The sequence below is a fragment of the Neomonachus schauinslandi genome, chromosome 5 (assembly GCF_002201575.2).
Source record: "Neomonachus schauinslandi chromosome 5, ASM220157v2, whole genome shotgun sequence".
NCBI lineage: Eukaryota > Metazoa > Chordata > Mammalia > Carnivora > Phocidae > Neomonachus > Neomonachus schauinslandi.
This window is the reverse complement of record NC_058407.1, coordinates 38,268,640-38,295,891: the sequence shown is the minus strand read 5'-3', so window position 1 is coordinate 38,295,891 and position 27,252 is coordinate 38,268,640. Positions and strand designations below refer to the sequence as shown.

At 37.0% G+C, this 27,252-nt stretch overlaps 1 protein-coding gene across 1 annotated transcript in view; it reads left to right on the top strand.

Moving 5' to 3' along the window:
* Nucleotides 1–27,252, top strand: part of OTOGL (otogelin like) — a 138,516-nt gene that overhangs the window by 60,578 nt on the left and 50,686 nt on the right. The window contains exons 26-31 of the mRNA XM_021678549.2: nucleotides 11,086–11,220; nucleotides 16,610–16,759; nucleotides 18,955–19,074; nucleotides 22,281–22,397; nucleotides 23,264–23,420; nucleotides 24,050–24,076. Coding sequence (XP_021534224.2) covers nucleotides 11,086–11,220; nucleotides 16,610–16,759; nucleotides 18,955–19,074; nucleotides 22,281–22,397; nucleotides 23,264–23,420; nucleotides 24,050–24,076 — 706 coding nt within the window. The remainder of the gene's footprint in view (nucleotides 1–11,085; nucleotides 11,221–16,609; nucleotides 16,760–18,954; nucleotides 19,075–22,280; nucleotides 22,398–23,263; nucleotides 23,421–24,049; nucleotides 24,077–27,252) is intronic.

Below are 27,252 nucleotides of genomic sequence, written 5' to 3'. Positions count from 1 at the left end.
TCCTTCCTTCCTTCCTTCCTTCCTTCCTTCCTTCCTTCCTTCCTTCCATATTTAAATTTACACTCTATGCTAGGAGCTGTTAAGGGTACAATTATTAAGACAATAGCTTCACCCTCAATTGTTTGATATTTGGAGGAGTCATTAATAAACAAGAAGCTAGCAGGCTGGGATAAATGAAAGCTCTCTTGTGGGAATGTAACTAATTTTGACTAGAGAAAGAGCAAGCAGGAAAGTTTCATGGAAGAGGGAGGAATTGGTACCGGAGTATTTCACCCCAGTATAACCCACTTCTTTTTCAGTGTATTTCCAGGTAGATTTCCTTGGTAATGAAACACCTCAGGGTGATTTTCTTCTCATGGCATCCTGGTTAAGTGCCTGCTATTTCAGAGAACCAACAGTAGGGGGTCCTGTGGTAATGTCCATGCAAAACCCTAAGGGAAATACCATCCCAAGGAAATCTTTGAACAAGACTGTACACCTCACAAAGGTGACAGTTGAAGGATGGTTTTGCCTCCCAGGCAGCAGGAGTTCATGGATGCTCTGTTGTCATTCATGCAACTGGGACAATCTCTGTGTGACTGCTCTACTCTCTTCTTTCTCAGACTTGCTTGTATAACTCTCTTTTCTGTATCTTTTATTTTTGCATCAGTTCATTGTTTCTGCTTCCTTATATTTTAAGCTTGCTCTCATCTGTTCAGCACCCCTCTACCGTCTATCCTCTTTCTGTCTATTCACCCTCAAATCTTACTACAAAAAAGCTTAAAAAAAAAACCCCATCATTTTCTGGTTCAAGCATGAGAGATAATCTAACAGGCTAGAGTTCTTTCTTTTCATGCTTGCATTAAACTCTGTTGGCCTGAGTTGGCACCATCAACATATCAGGGCTAGTCTAGTGGCTTGGCTATGTCCCGGCCCCTGTGGGAAGGGTGGCAAGATCACCCCTTCTGTGTAATTGTGTGAGGAAAATGAGTTCTCAAGGAGAAAAATCTGAACCCATTAAACAATCTCTTAAGAAGCCACAGTTACCAGAGGTCATTTTGATGCACTAGAAGATTCTAATTTAGAGAAAGTACCATTGACAAAATTTCCAGATTATGTTAATCCTGTTACCAAAAAAAAAAGGTGGACCCAGAGGCCCAGAACCTACTCAATATGGAGATTGGAAACGAAAAGGACACTGTATTGATTTTTAAGCCACATATTATTAACTTCATAACATGTTTCATGACAGCTATCAAATATAGAGATAAATTTGGTGGCATGAAAATATTTATGGTCTTTATATCCACCAAACATTAATGAAAAAACCTGACGACTTCCAAAAACTGAGGTAGCAGCAATGGAAATGCATCATTCAGATCTCCTCTTGTGGGAAGCAGAGTTGACTTGAGAACTCCAGCTGTTGCCCCATTGGATCCCCCACTGTGTTCCTGCCAAAGCCACACTACCCCTCAGCTGTTCTTAGCCAATGAATGAGTATGGTGGGGCCGCAGAAAGTGAGTATGCTGGCCCACTCCCCTGATGGGTGACATTGGGTCAAGGACTCCCCATTAGCCTCCCCAGAATTTTCTTGGTACTGTGCTGCTGTTAGAAACTCTTCCTACCCAGTCTTCCTTTTTGCTCTTTCCCCCTCACAGGTGTCAGACTCTGCCTACTTTGCCCCTTTATAATTCAAAACGTCTCCTCAATAAATCTCTTTCACATTTAAAAAAATAGAATAGAACTCTGTTGGCCCATTGGTGAATGTACAGCTTTGGGACATGAAACATGGCTTCCTGAGGCTACTGTATCAGCAGGAACTTTGTGTGGGATACTTACCCTTAAAAGGGATAGGGACTATGACAGGTGCTTAGATTGACTGACATTTGAGTAAAATAATATTCCACCTTGAGAGGTGCTGACATTTTGTTTTGGAATCACTTGGGAGAATATTTTCTATAAATGTTTGCAGTACCTCAGAATAAAGGGTTTGAGGAATCCATGTGGTACACTGATGTTGACATTTTCCCTCTAGCTTTATAATCATTACTTATTATGTTGCTTAGCAACTCTGTAGCATTATCTCCAAACCTAATATTAACTTGAAATACATTAGAAATGAAAATTATAGAAACTTGACTCTTAGGAATTGATATTGTTTCAAGTTGCTGTCAGCAATAACATGATATTACAGGGCAGACTATACAATATAGAATATTTCATGGCATTTCTGAGTTTAATATAAAGACTAATCTAACACTGAGGAACTTTAATTAATAGCAATAGAAATGTAATGGCAATAGAAAGCCTTTCAGCTGGCTTTTTTTTTATTCTTATGTTAATCCCCATACATTATATCATTAGTTTTAGATGAAGTGTTCCATGATTCATTGTTTGTGCATAACACCCAGTGCTCCATGCAGAATGTGCCCTCCTCAATACCCACCACCAGGCTAACCCATCCTCCCACCCCCCTCCCCTCTAGAACCCTGTTTGTTTTTCAGAGTCCATCGTCTCTCATGGTTCGTCTACCCCTCCGATTTCCCCCGCTTCATTCTTCCCCTCCCGCTACCTTCTTCTTTTTTTTTTTCTTAACATATATTGCATTATTTATTTCAGAGGTACAGATCTGAGATTCAACAGTCTTGCACAATTCACAGCGCTTACTAGAGCACATACCCTCCCCAGTGTCTATCACCCAGTCACACCATCCTTCCCACCCCACCCCCCACTCCAGCAACCCTCAGTTTGTTTCCTGAGATTAAGAATTCCTCATATCAGTGAGATCATATGATACATGTCTTTCTCTGTTTGACTTATTTCACTCAACATAATACCCTCCAGTTCCATCCACGTCGTTGCAAATGGCAAGATCTCATTCCTTTTGATGGCTGCATAATATTCCATTGTATATATATACCACATCTTCTTTATCCATTCATCTGTCGATGGACATCTTGGCTCTTTCCACAGTTTGGCTATTGTGGACATTGCTGCTATAAACATCGGGGTGCACGTACCCCTTTGGATCCCTACTTTTGTATCTTTGGAGTAAATACCCAGTAGTGCAATTGCTGGATCATATGGTAGCTCTATTTTCAACTTTTTGAGGAACCTCCATACAGTTTTCCAGAGTGGCTGCACCAGCTTGCATTCCCACCAACAGTGTAGGAGGGTTCCCCTTTCTCCGCATCCCCGCCAACATCTGTCATTTCCTGACTTGTTAATTTTAGCCATTCTGACTGGTGTGAGGTGGTATCTCATTGAGGTTTTGATTTGGATTTCCCTGATGCCGAGCGATACTGAGCACTTTTTCATGTGTCTGTTGGCCCTTTGGATGTCTTCTTTGGAAAAATGTCTGTTCATGTCTTCTGCCCATTTCTTGATTGGATTCTTTGTTCTTTGGGTGTTGAGTTTGATGAGTTCTTTATAGATTTTGGATACTAGCCCTTTATCTGATATGTCATTTGCAAATATCTTCTCCCATTCTGTCGGTTGTCTTTTGGTTTTGTTGACTGTTTCCTTTGCTTTGCAAAAGCTTTTTATCTTGATGAAGTCCCAATAGTTCATTTTTGCCCTTGCCTCCCTTGCCTTTGGTGATGTTTCTAGGAAGAAGTTGCTTCGGCTGAGGTCAAAGAGGTTGCTGCCTGTGTTGTCCTTTAGGATTTTGATGGACTCCTGTCTCACATTGAGGTCTTTCAACCATTTGGAGTCTATTTTTGTGTGTGGTGTAAGGAAATGGTCCAGTTTCATTCTTCTGCATGTGGCTGTCCAATTTTCCCAACACCATTTGTTGAAGAGACTGTCTTTGTTCCATTGGACATTCTTTCCTGCTTTGTCAAAGATGAGTTGACCATAGAGTTGAGGGTCCATTTCTGGGCTCTCTATTCTGTTCCATTGATCTATGTGTCTGTTTTTGTGCCAGTACCATGCTGTCTTGATGATGACAGCTTTGTAATAGAGCTGGAAGTCCAGAATTGTGATGCCGCCGGCTTTGCTTTTCTTTTTCAACATTCCTCTGGCTATGTGGGGTCTTTTCTGGTTCCATACAAATTTTAGGATTATTTGTTCCATTTCTTTGAAAAAAGTGGATGGTATTTTGATGGGGATTGCATTGAATGTGTAGATTGCTCTAGGTAGCATTGACATCTTCACAATATTTGTTCTTCCAATCCATGAGCATGGAACGTTTTTCCATTTCTTTGTGTCTTCCTCAATTTCTTTCATGAGTATTTCATAGTTTTCTGAGTACAGATCCTTTGTCTCTTTGGTTAGATTTATTCCTAGGTATCTTATGATTTTGGGTGCAATTGTAAATGGGATCGACTCCTTAATTTCTCTTTCTTCTGTCTTGTTGTTGGTGTATAGGAATGCCACTGATTTCTGTGCATTGATTTTATATCCTGCCACTTTACTGAATTCCTGTATGAGTTCTAGCAGTTTTGGGGTGGAGTCTTTTGGGTTTTCCACATAAAGTATCATATCATCTGCAAAGAGTGAGAGTTTGACTTCTTCCCTGCCAATTTGGATGCCTTTGATTTCTTTTTGTTGTCTGATTGCTGTGGCTAGGACTTCCAATACTATGTTGAATAGCAGTGGTGATAGTGGACATCCCTGCCGCGTTCCTGACCTTAGGGGGAAAGCTCTCAGTTTTTCCCCATTGAGAATGATATTCGCTGTAGGTTTTTCATAGATGGCTTTTATGATATTGAGGTATGTACCCTCTATCCCTATACTCTGAAGAGTTTTGATCAAGAAAGGATGCTGTACTTTGTCAAATGCTTTTTCTGCATCTATTGAGAGGATCATATGATTCTTGTTCTTTCTTTTGTTAATGTATTGTATCACATTGATTGATTTGCGGATGTTGAACCAACCTTGCAGCCCAGGGGTAAATCCCACTTGGTCATGGTGAATAATCCTTTTAATGTACTGTTGGATCCTATTGGCTAGTATTTTGGTGAGAATTTTTGCATCCATGTTCATCAGGGATATTGGTCTGTAATTCTCCTTTTTGATGGGGTCTTTGTCTGGTTTTGGGATCAAGGTAATGCTGGCCTCATAAAATGAGTTTGGAAGTTTTCCTTCCATTTCTATTTTTTGGAACAGTTTCAGAAGAATAGGTATTAATTCTTCTTGAAATGTTTGGTAGAATTCCCCTGGGAAACCATCTGGCCCTGGGCTTTTGTTTTTTGGGAGATTTTTGATGACTGCTTCAATTTCCTTAGTGGTTATAGGTCTGTTCAGGTTTTCTATTTCATCCTGGTTCAGTTTTGGTAGTTGGTACATCTCTAGGAATGCATCCATTTCTTCCAGGTTATTTAATTTGCTGGCATAGAGTTGCTCATAATATGTTCTTATAATTGTTTGTATTTCTTTGGTGTTGGTTGTGATCTCTCCTCTTTCATTCATGATTTTGTTGATTTGGGTCATTTCTCTTCTCTTTTTGATAAGTCTGGCCAGGGGTTTATCAATCTTGTTAATTCTTTCAAAGAACCAGCTCCTAGTTTCGTTGATCTGTTCTACTGTTCTTTTAGTTTCTATTTCATTGATTTCTGCTCTGATCTTTATTATTTCTCTTCTCCTGCTGGGTTTAGGCTTTATTTGCTGTTCTTTCTCCAGCTCCTTTAGGTGTAGGGTTAGGTTGTGTACTTGAGACCTTTCTTGCTTCTTGAGAAAGGCTTGTATTGCTATATACTTTCCTCTTAGGACTGCCTTTGCTGCATCCCAAAGATTTTGAATAGTTGTGTTTTCATTTTCATTGGTTTCCATGTATTTTTTTAATTCTTCTTTAATTTCCTGGTTGACCCATTCGTTCTTCAGTAGGATGCTCTTTAGCCTCCATGTATTTGAGTTCTTTCTGACTTTTGTCTTGTGATTGAGCTCTAGTTTCAAAGCATTGTGGTCTGAAAATAGGCAGGGAATGATTCCAATCTTTTGGTACTGGTTGAGACCTGATTTGTGACCTAGGATGTGATCGATTCTGGAGAATGTTCCATGGGCACTAGAGAAGAATGTGTATTCCGTTGCTTTGGGGTGGAATGTTCTGAATATGTCTGTGAAGTCCATTTGGTCCAGTGTGTCATTTAAAGTCTTTATTTCCTTGTTGATCTTTTGCTTAGACGATCTGTCCATTTCAGTGAGGGGGGTGTTAAAGTCCCCCACTATTATTGTATTGTTGTCGATGTGTTTCTTTGCTTTTGTTATTAATTGGCTTATATAATTGGCTGCTCCCATGTTAGGGGCATAGATATTTACAATTGTTCGATCTTCTTGTTGGATAGATCCTTTAAGTATGATATAGTGTCCTTCCTCATCTCTTATTACAGTCTTTGGTTTAAAATCTAATTTGTCTGATATAAGGATTGCCACCCCAGCTTTCTTTTGGTGTCCATTAGCATGGTAAATGGTTTTCCACCCCCTCACTTTCAATCTGGGGCTGTCTTTGGGTCGAAAATGAGTCTCTTGCAGACAGCATATCGATGGGTCTTGTTTTTTAATCCAGTCTGATAGCCTGTGTCTTTTGATTGGGGCATTGAGCCCATTTACATTCAGGGTGACTATTGAAAGATAGGAATTTAGTGCCATTGTATTGCCTGTAAGGTGACTGTTACCGTATATTGTCTGTGTTCCTTTCTGGTCTATGTTGCTTTTAGGCTCTCTCTTTGCTTAGAGGACCCCTTTCAAGATTTCCTGTAGGGCTGGTTTTGTGTTTGCAAATTCCTTTAGTTTTTGTTTGTCCTGGAAGCTTTTTATCTCTCCTTCAATTTTCAATGACAGCCTAGCTGGATATAGTATTCTTGGTTGCATATTTTTCTCATTTAGTGCTCTGAATATATCCTGCCAGTCCTTTCTGGCCTGCCAGGTCTCTGTGGATAGGTCTGTTGCCAATCTAATGTTTCTACCTTTGTAGGTTACATATCTCTTCTCCCGAGCTGCTTTCAGGATTTTCTCTTTGTCTATGAGACTCGTAAGTTTTACTATTAGATGTCGGGGTGTTGACCTATTTTTATTGATTTTGAGAGGGGTTCTCTGTGCTTCCTGGATTTTGATGCCTGTTTCCTTCCCCAAATTAGGGAAGTTCTCTGCTATAATTTGCTCCAATATACCTTCTGCCCCTCTCTCTCTTTCTTCTTCTTCTGGGATCCCAATTATTCTAATGTTGTTTCGTCTTATGGTATCGCTTATCTCTCGAATTCTGCCCTCGTGATCCAGTAGTTGTTTATCTCTCTTTTTCTCAGCTTCTTTATTTTCCATCATTTCATCTTCTATATTACTGATTCTCTCTTCTGCCTCATTTATTCTAGCAGTTAGCGCCCCCATTTTTGATTGCACCTCATTAATAGCCTTTTTGATTTCTACTTGGTTGGTTTTAGTTCTTTTACTTCTCCAGAAAGGGTTTCTCTAATAACTTCCATATTTTTTTCAAGCCCAGCTAGTATCTTTAAAGTGATGATTCTGAACTCTAGATCTGACACTGTACTAATGTCCGTATTAAGTAGGTCCCTGGCAGTCGGTACTACCTCTTGTTCTTTTTGTTGAGGTGATTTTTTCCGTCTTGTCATTTTGTGCAGAGGAGAATAGATTAATGAGAGAACAAAATGCTAGCAGAGTAACAACGTCCCCAGAAAATATACTCTAAACAAATCAGAAAAAACCTGAAGCAGTGGGAAAAGAAAAGGAAAGAGAGAAAAAAGAAAAAGAAAAAAAAGAAAAAGATAAAGATAAAAACAAAAACAAACAAAACAAAACAACAACAACAAAAAACCAGAATGTGATCAAATATGATCAGGCTGGTATATAGATCAGTGCCACACACTAGATTTGGGGTGTATTTTGGTCTTTTAGAAGAAAGTGCCTCCCAAAATTTTAAAGAAAGAAAAACTTATATATGTACAAAAATAAGGGTTGATATGATGAAGGGATGGAATATGACTGTAAAGATGGAAATTATAAAAAATTTTATAAAAGGAATTGATAAGAAGTTTGAAAAAAGAAAGAAGAGGATTTAAAAAAGAAAAAAAAAAGGGAGAGGATGTGATCAGGCAGGGGAATAGAAAATACCATATACTAGAGATTTAGGGTATATTTTGATTTTTAGAAGAAACTATCTCAAAATTTTAAAGAGAGAACAACTTATATATATAAGCCAAAAATACGGGTAACTATTATGAAGGGATAGAATATGACTCTAAAAATGAAAAATAAAAATTTTTTTTTTTTTTAAAAAGGGATTGATAAGATGTTGGTTGAAAAAGGGAAAAAGAAAAATTCAAAAAGAAAAAAAAAAGAAAAAAAGACAGTTAAAAAAAAATTAACTTTGAAAGACTACAGAATCATGGTAAAAATGCCATGAATTCTATGTGCAGTAGTCCCCTAGAGCTGGAGTTCTGCCGTTCTCATTGATGGGTAAACTTGGTCTTGGCTGGCTGTTCTCGCTGATCTTCTGGGGAGGGGCCTGTTGCCGTGGTTTCCAAATGTGTTTGCCGGAGGCAGAATTGCCCCGCCCTTGCCCCCTCCCAGCTAAGTAATCTGCTCAGGTTTGCTCTCCGGGGCTTTTGTTCCCTGCGAGCTTTCCGTACAGCTTTGGAGGCGGAGAGTGAAAATGGCGGCCTCCCAATCTCCGCCGCGGAGGAGCCGAGAACTCGGGGCCCCGCTTCTAAGTGAGCCCCCAGAGAAAAGCCGTCAGTCACTCCCGTCTCCCCGGTCTCCAGCCGCACTCCGTGCTCACCCGGCCTGTGACCGCGCGTTTCTATCTCTGGCACCCGACCCCGGGTGGAGTCTCCAAACCCAGCAGATCCCTGCGGCGCACTCCTGCGCGGCTCCTCCCAGGGGAGGAAGGTGAGTCTCCCCGGATCTGCCGCTTGTTGGGTCCCTGCTGGAGGAGCAGTGGCCCGACTGTGCTGCGGATCATGGTTTATGGCAACCCCGAGCTGAGAGCCCGCGCCTGGGCTCTGCCTCTGCAGCCGGCTTCCCTGCTCCGATACCTGGGAGCTCTGCTCTGATACCGGGCACCCCCGGTCTTTCTGTGACCCATGGGTCCTGAGACCACACTGTCCCGGAGGGTTCCACCCCCTGCTTAGCCACCAGAGTGACGTCCCTCAGTGGAGCAGACTTTTAAAAGTTCCGATTTTGTGCTCCGCGGCTCTATCACTTGCCAGAAGCGGCCGCTGGAGGCCCCCCCCCCCGCCGTCTATCCTCCCGAATATCGCCTCGGATTCACTTCTCCGCACGTCCTACCTTCCAGAAAGTGGTCGCTTTTCTGATGAGAGAGTTGTTGCTCTTCTTTTCTTCGATCTCCTGTTGAGTTTGTAGGTGTTCAGAATGGTTTGATCCCTATCCAGCTGAATTCCTGAGACCAGACGAAATCCAGGTCTCCTACTCCTCCGCCATCTTGCTCCCCCCCCCTCTTCAGCTGGCTTTTCACATCCCTTAATCTAAATAACTTTTCTCCAGAGGAAGAACAGAACAAAACCCTGAATTACATATATTTTTTCTTCTTTGAAAATTGTTCATAAAGGCAGAAAATGTGGCATAATGTTTTTGAGTAGTACAATGCCATATTCATCTTAACGACCTTTATTATTCTCCTTTTCAAAATTTGGGCAATGCTTTGCAAAAGGATTGTTTAAGAAGCAAAAGCTTTCAGTTCCTATGAAGGAAGGAAGGAAAAGTGGGTCACAGAAGGACACATTAATTACTTTGTCAACACCATTCATCGAAAACCTATCCTCTTGGCACTATGCTATAGTAATTACTTATAAGACAGAAAGAATTTGGCCAAACCAAAAGAAATATTGAGCTAGTGTTCATATTGCTGGTGATATGAAAAACCTAAGTATAGAGAATTTATACCTGTATGATTTGCAGATATTTAAGGACTTTTTCACTTTGAAAATAAACACTGACCCATATATCTAAAAATGAAAAGAATTCAGGAAATATGTGTGGGCCTTTGAAAGTTGGACAGAGAGTTCAAAGAGAAATGCCACATTCTTTCTGGTGAAATCCCCACCTTTCACAAGTCAGCGAGAGCCCTCTTAGAGCAGTGTGGCTTTTAATTTTTGGAAGGATAAAGACCACTTTAAAATCTGATGAAAACCATGGACTTTCTTCTTAGAAAAATACAAATCATCAAAAAACAACATTTTACAATGAATTTTCAGGGTCTGTAGAGCCACAGAAGCCCACCCGGGAAACTGATACCAAAAAAGAAACCCTGATTCTAGAGAATGTGTTCCTAGTGGATGCAGCTGGAAATGGCTGAAGGAAGGTAGAGGTGAGGTGGGAGGTGAGGGAGTCTGGTTGAGAGTATATGGAGCTAAATAATATTCTCCAAAACAAAGAACTCCCTTCAACTTACAACTGACTTTTCTCCTCAATCATTACTAGACCCTCCCTAATTTCTCTACAAATAGCATAACAACAACAACAAAAAAATGAGGATTTTGAACTCTGTCTCTGCTCTTATTTAACCAAGTGACTTTGGACAACCAGTTAATCCTACTTAACTTCACTTCCTGATCTGTCAAGTGGAGATAATAATTTAAAAATTATCTTAAGAATTAAATATCATATGTAATGTTCAAAGGAAGCCCTCAAATGATATGCATTATTGTATTTACTAACACTACCAAAGTTTTGTATCTATTTCAATTTTAACCTGTAGGCAGGTAATTGTTTAGCCAGAAAACTTTAAAAAATATAACAAAAGATGTTGCCTAAAATGAAAATATTTCTTTTAAAATTCCCCTAAGTGACATGTCTTGGGTATTTGTTGAAAAGAAATTGGTTGATAAATTGGAGCTATAATAATAAAATAGAAAAAAAAGTTTTGTTAGAACAAAATTTTAACAGAAGATATTGAAGATAAATATTTAGATATTGAACTATTTTGGTATATTTTTATAAATTTTTTTACATTATTAGATCAGAATAATTTTTATTTTAGAGATAAGCTGTATTTTATTTAATTTTTTTGAGATAAGCTGTATTTTAATTTCAATACAATCCATTATTAGTCTTCTTTAAGGTTTGTTAATAAAATATAACCAACAATTACATATAATATACACTTGTATTAATGCGTTATTTTTGACATTTCAGAGTGCAGATGATTCAGATATATCTGTCATTGCCCAGAACAAGAAATGCTTTGACAACAATATTGTTTGTTCCAAAAGTGTTTTGATTTCAGTTGGGGATACTGAAATTTACCTGAATGATACTCCTTACAAACAGGTTAGTAAATTATTTCTTTTAGGATCATTTTAACTTCTCCTGAGAATACTGAAAACAAAATAGAAACAATTCAGGGTACTTTTTCTGCAAGTGGTTACTAGATTTAGATTTTCTCTGTTGTTTTATGTGGCTTCAGTAAATCATATGTGACTTGTCTCTTTTGCTTATTTATTTTTTTAAGGATTTTATTTATTTGCGAGAGAGAGAGAGAGCGTGAGAAAGAGCACCAGTGTGTGTGGGGGGGAGGGCAGAGGGAGGGGGAGACGCAGGCTTCCCACAGAGAAGGGAGCCTGATGCGGGGCTTGATCCAAGGACCCCAGGATCCTGATCTGAGCCAAAGGCAAACGCTTAACAGACTGAGTTACCCAGGTGCCCCAGTCTCTTTTGTTTATATTCCACTTCTCTGTATTCCAATTCTTTCCTCTTTTCTTCAAACCCATGGTCACCATTTTGGCCCTAGTTATCTGGAGGACAGCACCATCTTCCACACTAGATGCTTAGCTTCCCGAATTAGTTCCTCTCCTCTTACCTTGCCATACTGCAGCCAGGGTGGCTTTTTTTCTAAAATGGGGATCTAATCTCCCATCAGTCTAGTGCTTCAAAACTTTCAGATGACTTCCCAGTTCTCTGATAAGACCTTACCAGTCTGACCATTGTCACCTCTCCTGCCTCATGTCTCCTCACTTTCTGCTCCAAGCCCATGTTCCAGAAGTTGGACCTTTCATTAGTTCTTCAGACGGTCTATTCTTTCTCTCACCTCTGTTTCTTCATGAATGTCATTGCTCCTGCCTGGATCTGCCTTTTCTTTAACTTATTCTTCTGTGATAGGTCTCATCTTAACTCCTTCAGGAGCTCCTCTTCATACCTTGAAGCACCCTGTTAGGACATGCAGCACACATTAGTGAAATTACTTGTGTAGTTGTCTGCTTCTCCCATTTGTTTACAAATTCTATGAGAAGCGGGACCACTGTCTTATTTATTCCTGTACTCTTGGAGCCTGCCCAATTTTGAAAGCAAGAATACATTTCGTTCATTCATTCATTCATTCATTCATCTACTATCTACCAAAATCTATATTAATTATTGGGACTGAAACAGTGAAAAGACACTGTGCTTGCCTTTAGGGCATTATACTCAGGGGAGGGAGAATATTCAAATAAACAAGAATGCACGTGGAATGTGTTATAGCAGGAGTGTGTATAGGACAGTATGGGAATCCCTGAGAAGAAGCCAGCCTTGGATGTTTAGGGTAGTTGTTAAGGGTGTAGACTTTGGAGTCAGTTGGTACTCACCTAGAACCCCTGTTCTATCTCTTGCTGGTTGTGTCACTTTGGGCAAGTTTCCTTCACCTCTTCAAGCTGCAGCTTTCCCAATTGTAAATGTGGGATGATTATAGAATCTACTTCTTAGGTTCATATGATGATTAAATTAGATAATGGATTTCAAGAAATGACTTTCTTCCTCTCCTTCACCCTCCTTATATTTTGAAGGCTCAGAAGATATGCTTTGGATTAAACGATTTGAACTGAGTCTTAAAGGATGAGCAGGTATTAGCCAGGTGAAGAGAAAGAGTAGAAAGGCAGTCAATATAGAAGAATGGTCATGTTGAAAGGAACTGAGTTGAAAGATAAAATGGCTTGTTTGGAGAACTGCAAGTGATTTAGTTTGGTTGAAGTATGTGGGGATAGTGGAGGGAGGGTGTGGCAAAGAGATTCAGGGGGGAATATCCAGACCGACTTTAAAGCGGGGAGCATAGGAACAAGGGCAGTAGATAGGAGGCTGGTTCCAGACCATGGAGGCTCTTCAATGGTGTAAGATATTTGAACTTATTTTACAAGTAAGAAAGTTTTAGAATAGTGTTTCTTACAGTTTGGTCTATAAATGTGTATTAAAATCATCTGGAATATCTACTCTAAAAGCTGGTTCCTGGGCCTCCCCTCGTAATTAGAATGGCTGAGGTTGAGAATGAAGATCAGTATTTTTTAATGAAGATTTTATTTATTAATTTGAGAGCTAGGCGAGAAAGAGAGAGAGAGAGCTGGGGGAGGGGCAGAGGCAGAGGTAGAAGCAGACTCCCTGCTAAGTAGGGAGCATGACGCGGGACTCGATCCCAGGACCCTGAGATCATGATCCGAACCGAAGGCAGACGCTTAACTGACTGAGACACCCAGGTGCCTCTGAAGATCAGTATTTTTAATGGTACCCCCTGATTCTTCTGCACACTAAAGCTTGAGAGTCAGGGCTATAGATCACAGCTTCTATTTCAATCAGAAATATTGAGACCAACCAGGCAGCAATCGAGATTTTGGCAAAACAGAGTTTCTATGTCATGTTGACATCTTTTGAAAGTAATTACTGAAGCTTGGCATAGCCAGCAGCTGGATATTCATTTATAGGGGAAGTTTCTAAGACCAAGAATATGTTTTTTTTAAGAAAAAAACTGAAGAGAAAATAGTAAATGCTCTTGTAGAAACAATTTGACACGTTTTTGAAGTGGTAATTACAGTTCAGTGTAACTTTCAACTTCCAATGTTCACCTATATGCAGGTGTTGATGAATCTCCATATCAGTTGTGAAGTATGAAGTAGGATATGGGAAAGTCATAAAAATAGTGTGACCCTAACAAATCCCCTGCTAATATTTTTTCTTGAACATCAGAAGTGAAAATAGGGGCACCTGGGTGGCTCAGTCGTTAAGCGTCTGCCTTTGGCTCAGGTCATGATCCCAGCATCCTGGGATCGAGCCCCGCATCAGGCTCCCCGCTCGGCGGAAGCCTGCTTCTCCCTCTCCCCTCCCCCTGCTTGTGTTCCCTCTCTGGCTGTGTCTCTCTCTGTCAAATAAATAAATAAAATCTTTAAAAAAAAAAAAAAAGTGAAAATAAGTACGACTATTTTTGGCAGATGGATTGCTCATTGAGGGGAAGGAAAAAACTGTTCTTTCAATAAACACACAATTTTGTTTTGTCAGACATGTAAGATATAAATGTTTTGTGAATTTATTTAAACTGCACTCTAAATATTTTCATTCTCCACATTTGTAACTTATCTTTCTAACATCATTCTAGTTTGTTGAAAGTGCTATAATTCTCATCTGAAGTGGAGGTCTCGATTTTGGGCAATTCACAACACCCTCCCTTTTCTAATGGAAAGCAGCATCTTTACTTCCTAATCTGAAAAGAAAGGAGCGCACTATCCCCTTTGACCAAAGAGAACTGTTTTTCTTGTGGTAAACTTCCCTGTTTAGTAAAAATGAAGGATTTTTACCTCTACAGGCAAATAGAAAAGATACCTTTTACATCAGGATAATGGATGCAACAACAACCCGAAAGAAGTCTAATGATAAACTGCCTGCCTTATCCAAAAATTATTTTTAAGTTCTAAAGATATGTCAACCAGTCCAAGGGAACCTTAATAGGAAAATACATGAAAAAGTATTTTATTGATTGAAAGGAGCTATAAGCCACAAACATTCCGCTTACTTGCTTTAATTCTTGCTGATCAGGCTGGAAGGTGAGACCTGTGAATAGGCTGTTGCAGGAAGGTTTTAAAAATATGTAAATCACACCTTGATCTGGAAGCTGAGGATACTGCTATAAACTTGACAAAGTACATCTTTCAAGGAGCTAACATTCCTTAGGAGAAGACAGATAATAAAGCCAAAGACAAATCATATAATAGAAAGGTACTGAAAAATATAATCAAAACAATAAAAATAGGTTCTATGGCAGAGAGTGACTTGGGGGCAGGGTAGGCCTAGTGAAGAATGAAAATGTGATGCCCCTTGTTCAAACAGGATTTTTTTTTCTCCCTTTGTTTTGTTGTCTCTTTTGACCTGTCATGGTGTGTGTGTGTGTGTGTGTGTGTGTGTGTGTGTGTGTGTTTTCTCTTTATTATTTAAGACCTTGCTCACTCAGGAACAAGAATACTCCCAGGTTGAGTGCAGACCCTCACAGGCACCCAGGGCCTTGCCCCATAACTCCAAGTTGGCACTTGGGAGTAGAAGGAAAAGAGGTTAAGTAGAATCCATTAACCATATATATGTTTACACAATATATACTATTACTTATAATATGCTGAGTCCCTGTAAGTTTGAGCTTGGTCTAGAAGACTGAAAACTCTTTATGGATATGACTAAGTTTATTTACCTTGTGCTAAGGAATGTTTCTAAAATAGTATTCCCAAACTATGATTTTGTTATTGTATAATCAAAGGATTGTATATCCCCTTCACAATTTTTATTTTGCTTCTGGCTAAATTTGCTTTACTTACTCTGATTTAACCATGTATTTTAAAGTTATTATATGAGTTAATTACAATGTCAGATTTAATGTAATCTTTTCTAGGGTATAGCCCCTGCTCATAAGGAGCGCTGCATATTTGTTCTTTAGGCTAAAGGTACGCTTAATTTTCCGAACAGGTTCCATCTCTAGTTTCTCTTTAATGTTATTATTTATAGCACACAGATGATTTTCCTTTAATATAAACATGGTCTCTCACTTTCCTCTTCAAAAGCTCTTATTGAATGCATTTTGCACATAGAATAGCAGCCCTTGACTGTATGGATAATTTGGCTGCAAAAGGTCTCTGATTATGCTTGCCATGGAATCCATGGTCTAGCCCTTTGGTGCTCTCCTTAGTCCTGAACAAATTTTGAATTTTCTTGCCCCTAAGTCTCTATTCAAGTTATTACTTTTGCTTGGAATGATTTCTTCTCCATTCTCATTTCCAGCTTTGTATACCTTCCTATGTATGGCCTCTTACAGATGCATTCATATCCCACTCCTTGCAAGAAACCTTTCCAAGTCCCTTTAATGGAAATTCATCTCCCCATTCTCTCTCTCCTGATTTAGATAGATATAGATATAAATATAGATACAGTTATAGATGGATAAAGATAGATAGATCTATTTATCTATCTATAGATCTACCTATCTACCTGTATATAGATACATATACAGAGAAAGAGTACACATACACTCCGTGTTTTTGTTTTTCAGTTATGCAGGTAACATCATATATTTTTAGTACTTAATCATATTATTCATCATCAGCATAGAATTTCTGAGTCAGCAGGTATGTCACCTTACCCTTAATGTACTCTATGTCTGTGCTTTTGTTTATGCTCTTTTCTATAGCAGAAATACTTTTGCTTATTTATCCATATTGAGCCCATCTATCAGATTGTGTCTCATTACCAATTTATGTATTTCCTATTTTATCCATTTGTTTTGTCTTTTACTACAGAATTTGGAAAAGACAGAGCCAAGCAAAAATACTAGTACATAGATACTTATTGGTGGATATTAATTAATGTTTACACTTTGGTTAACAAACAAGGAATTCATTTTTTTCTTTCTTTCCTTCTTCTTCTTCTTTTCTTTTTTTTAAAGAAACGATCAGGTTTTTTTCTGGAAAATAAACCTACATACCAGCTTTGGAAGGCAGGGTACTACATAGCAGTATACTTTCCAGAGAACGATATCACTATTCTTTGGGATAGAAAGACAACCATTCATATCAAAGTTGGACCTCAGTGGAAGGTAGGTCAACCTATTTGGTAGGCCAATCCAAGTGAGATGTAAGAAATGAAGTTACATTTACCTTTAGATGTTTTATGGAAATAAAATAATTGATATTTTCTTTAAGAAACAAGTTATATTATCAGAATTACTAGCTCTTAACCCAGTGAAGAAAACTCTTACCAATTAGAGTACGGTGTTGTGTACAGTTCTTTTTGACTTTAACCTTAGAGTAACCAGTTTTCCAAAGTTACTTAGGTCACCTTCTTTCTTCCCATCCCTTTCAGCGTGGTTATATGATATGTTTGTCATACATTTAGATTCATTTATTACATTCTGCATTCTATCTTTTCCTCCACATTCTGGATTTTTTTAAGTTTGAACATAGTACATTTATTAAAAAAAAGTTATGGTCTAGAGTTCTATGGATTTTAACAAATGTGTGGAGTTGCCTATCTACCACCAGAGTTCTATATAGAACAGACCTCTCAACTCCCTGATTTCTCCCATGTTGCCCGTTGTCAACTCCTACTGATCTATTTTTCATCTCTATAGTTTTGCCTTTATGCAGCCTGTTGAGTCTGGCTTCTTTGACTTGGCAAAATACATTTAAGATTCACCCATACTGTTGAATGAATTAATAGTTTGTTCCTTTATACTGTTGAGTAGTATTCCATTGTGTGGATGTACTAGTTTGTTTTATTCATTCATGGTTGAAGATTCAATCTGGGTTGTTTAGAATTTTTGGCAATTTCTATTTTAAATTGTTTTAAATATTGTTTTCTGTTAAATATTGTATAAATATTAAGTGTGTTTGTTATTTTAAATCTTATTAAATATTTTAAATTTAGATATTGAAGTTGTTTTTGAAACATTAATACATTTTTGAAAATCCGGTTTATCTGAACTTGAAATTCAGCCTCATGGATATAACGTGTGGCAAGTTAGGGAAAAATCGGGATGGTAACAACATATTCTTATAAGACTGTGGAAAAGATATATATTTTTAAAGATTTTAATATGGTGTACATTTAAGATATGATTGTATATTGAAATCATTTTCTTTCAACCTCAAGCGAGATAAAGTCCATAAATCTATTATTAGGGGTTTGCTGGCTTCTTGCATTTCTTTGATGCAAGTGAAATAATTTAGTCATTGCCATACTTCTTCAACCATGTTTCTCTGCTATTCTTTATTATTTATCCTCTCTTCCCTACTTTTTGGAAGTGAATGAACCAATTATTCTTCTACATCTCCCCTTTTACTGCTGCCTTAAATTATTGGGTGACCAATGGAGGAAGTGGCCATTGTCTTTGGATAGTTATTGTGGCTTCTGAGAGCAGAGGCACTATGAGAAGCTGTGGTCATGACAGTTGCAATCCCAGAGTTATTGTCAGATTTGCTGGAGACTTGGGCAGCCTACTTCATCGGCTAAGGGCTGCATTCCATTCTGCAGTACATGAAGAGAGCGTTCAGTTTGTTTAATTTCAATGTTTTAAGGTGGATTTCCATTGTTTTAGGAAGATCATTCTTCTTTGTACTTTTGGTTTATCTTCCTCCCCTAAGAGTAAAGCCTTTCACATTATTTGAGAAAATGCAGTGGGTAACATTGACATGAATAATTCATATGGCACTTTCAGTAACCATTTCATAACCTATAACAACCTTTATAAATGTGAAGTAAAATATGGTTTCTATTTATTGTGTCTCATAGTGGCATGATACATGAATATTAAAGTTAACTTTTTCTTTAGAAGTTATGTTTTGAATGTTTTGGCTTTTCAAAGTATGACTTAGAGAAAAATTTATTATTTTTATTGTTTTAACATTTATAGTGTTACAAAACCTTCAGCATATCTGGAGGTGGGTTTTTCATCACTAAAAATGTATATGTATATGAATTTATACAAAATATACTGTAGTGCCTATATTATACTTCTCCAGGTTACTTATATTATTGCTTGTATCAATGCTAAGACAATGGTTAAGTGTGGATAGATAAAATTTGGAAGATGGTGAAACACTGTTAAGAACTTAAAATAACTGTTAAATATAATTAAATAGATATGAAATTATCTTGAAACATATTTACATGGTTGTGGAAATTCTTAAAATGTCTATTTTAAATCTTTAAAAATTTTTAGTGAATGAGACCTTAAATGTTGAAGTGAAAATAGAATATTTCATATTTCTTGATAATTTTCTTTCACTTTAGAACAAACTATCAGGATTATGTGGAAACTTTGACAAATGTACTTCAAATGATATGACCACTTCCAATAACTTAGAAGTGAGAAATGCCCAAGTATTTGGAGATAGTTGGGCATTAGGGCAGGTAAGTAGAATATATGTATTATAGAACTTAAATATTTTTTGGTATATTTATTCACTCAATCATTTTATTCTTATAGGAAAATTTATTTAGATAATACTATTTTATGTCATATTTGTATAGTAATTCATAACTGACAAATTACTTTCACATTTACCTTCTCCTGTAAAGCTTGTGACAATCTTGTAATGTAAAGGGTGTTGCCTCTATATGATAGTTGAAGAAATTGAGGCTCAGGAAGATTAAATATTTGCTTAATAGTATATGTCCAGAAAGAAGCAGAGGTGATATTCAAATTCATATCTTTTAATCTCATGCTTTTCCTTCCATAGCAAATGCTTTATCAATATATTTATATTTCTGATAATATAACTTTTGCCAACTAAAAACAATGAAAAAATGAAGGCAGAATTTCTTAACATTTGTTCTCCAGACATGGTTGTGTATGGGGTGGGGATGGGTAGAGAATGGATCTGTGGTCAGCTACCTCTAGGAGCAATTTGAATAAATTAAGTTAGACATATTTCCCTTTTGAAGGATTTCTTGAGGAATTATAAGCTTCCATGGGAGGGATGAATCTAAAGGATTTACCAACTTATTGACACAGAACCTGTTTTTATGTATTAGTTGTCAAGGAAATAGTGTCCTGTGTGCCACACTTTGAGAAATGCTGAGCTAACTCAGAAAACAGAGTCAAATTGGAAATTAGTGTTACTCTTTTCTTCTCCTTTTTCTTTTTAGCCTATTTTTCTTTCTAGCTGAAAGTGGTGTCCATAACTACAGCTTTCTTTTTTTTTTAAAGATTTCATTTATTCATTTGAGAGAGAGAGAATGAGAGACAGAGAGCATGAGAAGGAGGAGGGTCAGAGGGAGAAGCAGACTCCCTGCCGAGCAGGGAGCCCGATGCGGGACTGGATCCCGGGACTCCAGGATCATGACCCGAGCCGAAGGCAGTCGCTTAACCAACTGAGCCACCCAGGCGCCCCTAACTACAGCTTTCTGATTGGTTACTATCTGGTTAATTGCTTTCCACTTTACCTAATTTACCTAATATATCTAAATTTCTTTAAAAACATAAAAGGGGGCTGGGATAAAACATTCACCTAATTCAGTAAAATTTAAGCAGCATATTTAAGATGAAAAGTATAAACATTTTGTTTAATATATGAACTATCTACTTTATGGAGAGATACAAAATCCTTTTTATTATGGCTCTCATATATCTTGTTGCATTTAGAAGTCTTTGAAGAAATTATCTTACATTTGTCCTTTTAAAAAGAATTAAGGAATAACCAATTTTAATACTTAAATATTTGGAGTAATCAAAGAATTTTATACTCACTATAATATGTATTCTTATTCATACCCAATGGTAAAAACTAAAAATTAAAAAAAAGTTTTTTCATTTGGTAAGTTCAATTTTACACTTAGATGTTTTCCAGGTTATATGAACCCATAATATGATTAAAACACAGCCTCTGTCATTAGGAATTTAGAGTCTAGGTTAGTAGTTGAGGTAGAAAAATTAAGAATGAAAATAGGAGATAGGTGCTTTGATAGAGGTGAACAAAGCATTGGCTTCATTACGGTCAAAGAAGTTTCCCAAAGAAGGTGCCATTGGGTTGAATCCTACAAGACACAAGAGCTAGAAAAGTGAAGATGTTGGGAAATGGTGTAGCAGCAAAGGAGGGAGCAGCTTATTAGAAGGTGTCAGGAAGACAGGTGCCTAATGGGAATTTCAAAATTCAATATGGCGGCTCTGGAGGGTTTGAAGTAATCAATGGCTGGGATGCAAAGTATAGAGCTGCAAGGTATGAGTGCTAGGATCTAGGGCCCTAAACTAGTTAGGATGTTCTTATAATCCAGCTGGTAATGTTAAGTCAGTGAAGATTTAGAAAACTATATAATTTGAGAGGCATTAAAGATTAAAATCATCAGCATCTGTTGAAAGATTGCATTTAGGAAGGATGAATCTGGAGAATTCAAGAAAGTCTCCTAACTTCTTGGCTTATTGGGTTGCTTATTGCTGGTACTGTTTCCTGAGGCAAGGCAAAGAGGAGAGATGATGGTGGAGGAAAGTGGGGACAGGACAATTGTGTAGAGATAAGTACAGGCTAGGATGCATTGAGAGATAAGCTACAGAGAAATTTATGTGGAGATGTCCAGTTTTGAGCTTCAGGAAAGAAATTTGAGCTGGAAATATGGATTTGGCAGTTACTAGTATGTACAGGTTGTTGAAGCCATGAGAAGTGTACAGAATGTGAAAAATAGAGGTTTGAGGATCAAGCTTTGCACAGAAGGGAGGGGGCAGAAGAATGGGGAGTAGCAGCCATTGAATTAGGAAGAAACGCAGAATAAAATGGTATCACAAGAAGTAAATGAGGAGAGACATTTAAGAAGGGCAAAGTAATAAATAGAGTCAAAGGTAGTGAAAGGTCAAGTGAGATGGAGACCGAAACCTGCCTTTATATTTAGACAACTCTAATGAAGAGATCATTGATGACATTTCTAGGGTGGTTTCAGGGAGGTGAATTAGAAGAAGCAGAGACCAAATTGCTGAGTCTGTGGGAGGTGAGCCTGGAGATACGTGTGCATATACAACTCCTCAGAGAATGGCTGTGACAGAAATGAAAGAGCTGAAAATGAAAGGAAAGAGAATCATTTGCTCACATAATTTTTTAATGACCGCATTTGAGACAAATTTAAAAACTGTTTACCTCTACTCTCTAATATCACCAGAATTTAATAGTATGCTTGTTTACAAATATATATACTATATATAATATATATAGTATATAATATATACTCTTGAGTTGGCTGAGCACAGATGCTTTAGGTAAAACCTATCTAAAAGAATGAAAATATATGATGGGACGCCTGGGTGGCTCAGTTGGTTAAGCGACTGCCTTCGGTTCAGGTCATGATCCCAGAGTCCCAGGATCGAGTCCCAGGATCGAGTCCCACATTGGGCTCCATGCTCAGCAGGGAGTCTGCTTCTCCCTCTGACCTTCTCCCGTCTCATGCTCTCTCTTTCTCATTTTATCTCTCTCCAATAAATAAATAAAATAAATAAATAAATGAATAAATAAAAGAATGAGAATATATGAGATGTGATTGTAATGGATGGAGTCAGAATAGTTTACTCTGGTTTCAGCCTCAGAAGTCACCCCTTTGAAAACTTTCTCTTCTCCCTTATTTCTCCTCAACAGTGTGAAACCCCAAGTGAATTATTTAAACCCTGTGAGGCACATCAAAACAAATTTCCTTATGCCAAGAAAGAGTGCTCCATTTTGTACAGCGATGTTTTTGCTCCTTGTCACAATGTGGTAAATGAATACTTTACTTTCATATTTGCATGGGTACTGCTGTATCTGTAACACCGAGATGAGCAGGACAAATAATTTAACTAACTGTTGGCTTTTCAGGTGGACTACTTAACCACTATCAGGAAGACAAACTTGGTAGTTTGTTTGTTGGTAGAATTAATGCATTTATTTGATTTATTTTCTCCCCCAGTCCATCTTATTGAACAACATACATTTGTACATATTATTTGTAATATTCTGTTCTAGCTTATGAAGGATTTTAATACCTCCTCAAAGTCAGAAATGATTGGTCAAAGCCATAAATATTTGTTTTTCTTCAGAGAACATTGCTGCACGGACATTCTTCTCCTCAACCCAATGTATAGTTTAAAAGTATTAGTAGTGCCACCTTTAAAACGGTCTTAAAAGCATATACCAAGATGGAGTAATTTAAATTTCTAAATGCCTTCCCAACATAATAATTTTAGGCCCCAATAGAAGTTTAAAAAAATGGTTTAAGGTATTCATAAAAATCACTAAAAGTACAATTGGTAATAGAACATTCTTTTAATTCCATGTGAATATGCTAATAATGAAACAATGAACTTCTATAAAATATCAAAATATTATTATATTGCAGGTGTTGAAATTATATTTTTTGTTAAACCCATTACCTGTTTTGCTGGTTCTTTGATCTTACATTTGCCTAATAAATTCTCCTTTGGTCCATATAGAGGTTTGAGATATTGAGAACTCTAGGTGGCAGTGTTAAGTTGATAATACCAGATTTTGAGAATCTACTGGTTAGTTTTCTTTTAGAAGGTTGAATTTTAATCAGTTATAGTTAATACTTACTGAAATTAACTCATTTTTCATTTCATTTTCAGATTGATGTTACTTCTTTTGCCAAAAATTGCCACGAAGACACGTGTAACTGTAATCTCGGTGGGGACTGTGAATGTTTATGCACAAATGTAGCAGCATATGCATACAAATGTTGTCAGGAAGGGGTATCTATTCACTGGAGGTCATCCAGTATTTGTTGTGAGTACCCTAGTTAAAACATCATCATCAGGTGGGAATCTTATAAGGAGATTAATTTGTGTTACCACAGGACAAATACCATGGAATTCATGCAAATAGAATTTCTCTAAGATAACTAAATTTTGTATTCCTTTGACAATACAGATAAATTACAGTGTAGCTAAAGGATTTACAAAAATAAAAATCGAGGTAAAATTTTCTATTCTGTTTGACTGTTGCCACTTTAACATTTGAACTATAAATTGTATACCATCCTCAAATAGTTTATGACTTCATTCCCCTTACAGCTGTGGAATTTCACTGTTCTGATTATAAGAAACAGATTTGAGTTTTTAAACTTTTCATTTACTCACATAAATGTAGATGCCCAGTCAAAGATTTTAATACTTTCATTTCACATTTCTAAGTAGGCAGATATATTTGCCTATCTATAAAATAATCTTAGAAAATTTAATTTTTCAACACATCATCCTTAAAGAATCTTCTTTGCTCAGAGGAAGTTCCCAAATAATGATGTCATTCTGTGTTCTTTCACTTGGTCATTGATAAACATATAGCCATATTTTGCATACTGTCAGATAAGGGGTCAGATTCTTATATAGTTTAACATTTATTCTTTTATTTTTTAGCACTTGACTGTGAATATTACAATGAAGGTATGTGACATTTAAATAAAGACTATTACTATAGCATTCTGTGGGATGTATTTTCAGATTAAAAGCTTTTGAATGATGTCTGGGAACAATAGTTCATAATTTGGTATAATTCACTGAAAGTCTTTACTTTCTAAAATTTATCTAAATTTCTAAGTATTTGAGTCAAAACGTATTCCTTATAAAATAAAAAGAGTGTGTAACTAAGTTCTCAGCATTTAGGAGGCCCTCAATAAATGGTTTTTGTATGACATGAATAAGTTAATGAGTGAAGATAGCTATTTTTTTTAGGCAAAAAGGATGAAAAACATATGCCAAATGCTTATCTTTTACCATTATGTATGACTATAAACATTATTCAAACATTATGTCATAGATATCAAACTATTAGTGGGATGGTAAGAACGTAAGGAATTTATTTCACCATCATTGTAGGCAAAAATAATTATTTACATATAATCAGAATGAGAATTTATTGATTTAATAGTAATAATGGATCTCTCCTAGCCCCATCAAACAACCGAATTTGCAGTGAGAAGTCTAAGAGGAGGTGCTACCTAAACTAAGGCATAGATATAAGAAGAGACAGTGTTATATCCTCAGTCAAAATGCCAGATGATGGCAAAATTAGAGCCTGCTTTTTTGTCAAACCTACTTATTGAGGAAGGCATAGCCACTTAAATCTAATTCAAACAAGTGAGATGATCCAGGACGGTGTTTGGTGTTCATTTTGTCAGTGAATGGACAAACTCTGGACTCACGATGGGATAAATTAGAGTAATAGTTATAGGAAAACTGGGCCATTGCAAAAACCCCAAGCAACTAATCAAAGGCATTTTTGGTGTCTTACTGAGCTAGGGAGGAATCTGTCAGCTTTAAATACCCAAAGAAAGCCAGATAATTTTAGAAAAATAGAGATGATGAATCCATCATTTTAGTTTTTGGTTGTTTCTGTTACATTTATGGAAGTTTGATGGAGAAAAAAACCAACATTAAAAAAAAATTCAGTGGTAGTTAAAGAAAATATAAACCAAAAATATCTCCTGTTGAGAACTTCACATGCACACACACACACACACACACATTCCACATCACTCCTTTGGATGTCATGTTCAAATTGAGACTGATTCCCTAATATTAATAACAGTAATAATAGCAATAGCTTTTATTGTTAACTACTTTACATATATCATATAATTTAAGCTTCAAAATATGCCTGTAAGGTATTATTATTAAGACTTTATAGAGGAGGAAACTGAGGACCAGAGGGGTTAAAATAACTTGGTCAAAGTCACTTAGTCAAAAATGTAGTAAACTGAGATTTGTAAGCGATCTGAGTTCAGAACCAAGGAGCTTGACCTCCACGCTACACTGCCCTGGTGTATGGTTAACACATCCCAATCTCGGAAAGATCACCACACACTGTTATCATGTGCTCTACGCAATGTACACAGACATCAGTTTGGAAAAAAAAAAAATTGCTCCAGTAACTTCCTCAGTTAAGAATTCCTGCCTCACATAGTTCTGCTGTAAAAATCTCCATCTGTGCCTTTGTACTTTCTGGCATTCCTTCTGTAGTCCTTTGGATCCTGAAGCAGAATTTTCTATGAATATTGAATTTCTACCTTTTGCTTCTTGGTACATGTTGCTTTCTGTCAACAAGTCTGCTGCATTACCAATGTTGGTTCTTTTCTCTAATGGGTTATAGGATTCTTCAAACCAGTTCCTCTGGTGTCATCTATAATACTAAATTGGTAATATTCAGAGGGCGAACATGGGGCATTTAGCCTCCAGAGACCCTGATCAACTCAGTGGAGTGAGAGGGGAATCTGTTTCCTATGATCAAAATAATAGGCATTATTAGTCTATTATTAGCATTAACCTGCCAAGGAGAGGACGAGTTTGTAAAAATAATGCAATGAAGATAGATGATTGAAGAGGAATATAAAATTGAGGAGATTGTTGATAGTAGTTATGAAAAGAACATTGTTTTAAATGACCATTTTCAATTTGTTTCATCTCAGGTAATTTCATAGATATTTTAAGCCTACCTAGTCTTCTTTGGATATTCATACATATTACATACTGGGCACTGTGTTATCAAGATACTTATTAATATTTTAAGCTAATGCAGAAGTAAATAATTGTGATTCTGTAGGAGGAAAATAAAAAAAGAGGAGAATTCAGAGGTTACAGATGATATTATTTCAATAATCTTTAATGCAAAGACTGTATGTAATATCTTCATGTTCATTTTATGGCATTTACTAAAAATACAAAGGTTTTATTATTGTGATTGCTGTCAGTGAGCAAGGACTTCAATATTCCACTAAAAATTGTTGTGCAAGTTTTAAGCTCAGAGTGATTTTATTAGATAGGATATGCTTAATATTGTGTTTAAATAATCACCAAAGGAAATGATTGCTTTTAGTAGGTGGTAAAATTATACTTCTCCCTAAAGAAAATAATGATAAAGTCAATGATTTCACTAGTCACTTGCTAGTGAAAATGTATGACTATCCAGACACAAGATATAAATCAACTGGGAGACAATTCAGAAGCTTTTGATTTTATACAAATGGATTTCTGAGGTGACAATTGTCTCTTCAGGTTGCTGTTAGTAAGGGACTGATGCTGTAGAGAAGAGATTTTGTTTAGTTGTCTAATTTCTTTCTCCTATTCTTATGTCGAATGTCCATGAGGGTCCTTCAGTCCAAGTTGTAGTTTTATATGTCTTCTTCATTTTGAATTATAACTCCTTGTGATTTACATACTTATCTACTGATTTATACATTATTTACATATTTGTACAAACCAACATATTTATAAATTGAAATACATTTTCCTCTCGGAAGTTTATATTGCTCTTATTTCTCTTAGAAAATGAGCCAGCAAATAGTGGAGACTAATGATATAGCTTTCTTTGGTTGTTGTAGCTTTGGACTCACAAAGAAAACTGTGCATTATATGTATTTGTCAGAGCAGTGGGAAGTCCATGCTGTGGGCTCATAGATTCTCCACTGTATCTGCTCTGTTCCATCTTGGTGGGGCAATTGTCTTCAAGTCTCCATCTCTACTCAAGGTGTCCAAATTCCTGATAAAACCCTTTTTCTCATGGCTTGTAAGGGTCCCCAGCTGTTCAATGATGAAGTGTCTCTAGTCAGTGGAGGGGTCAACAC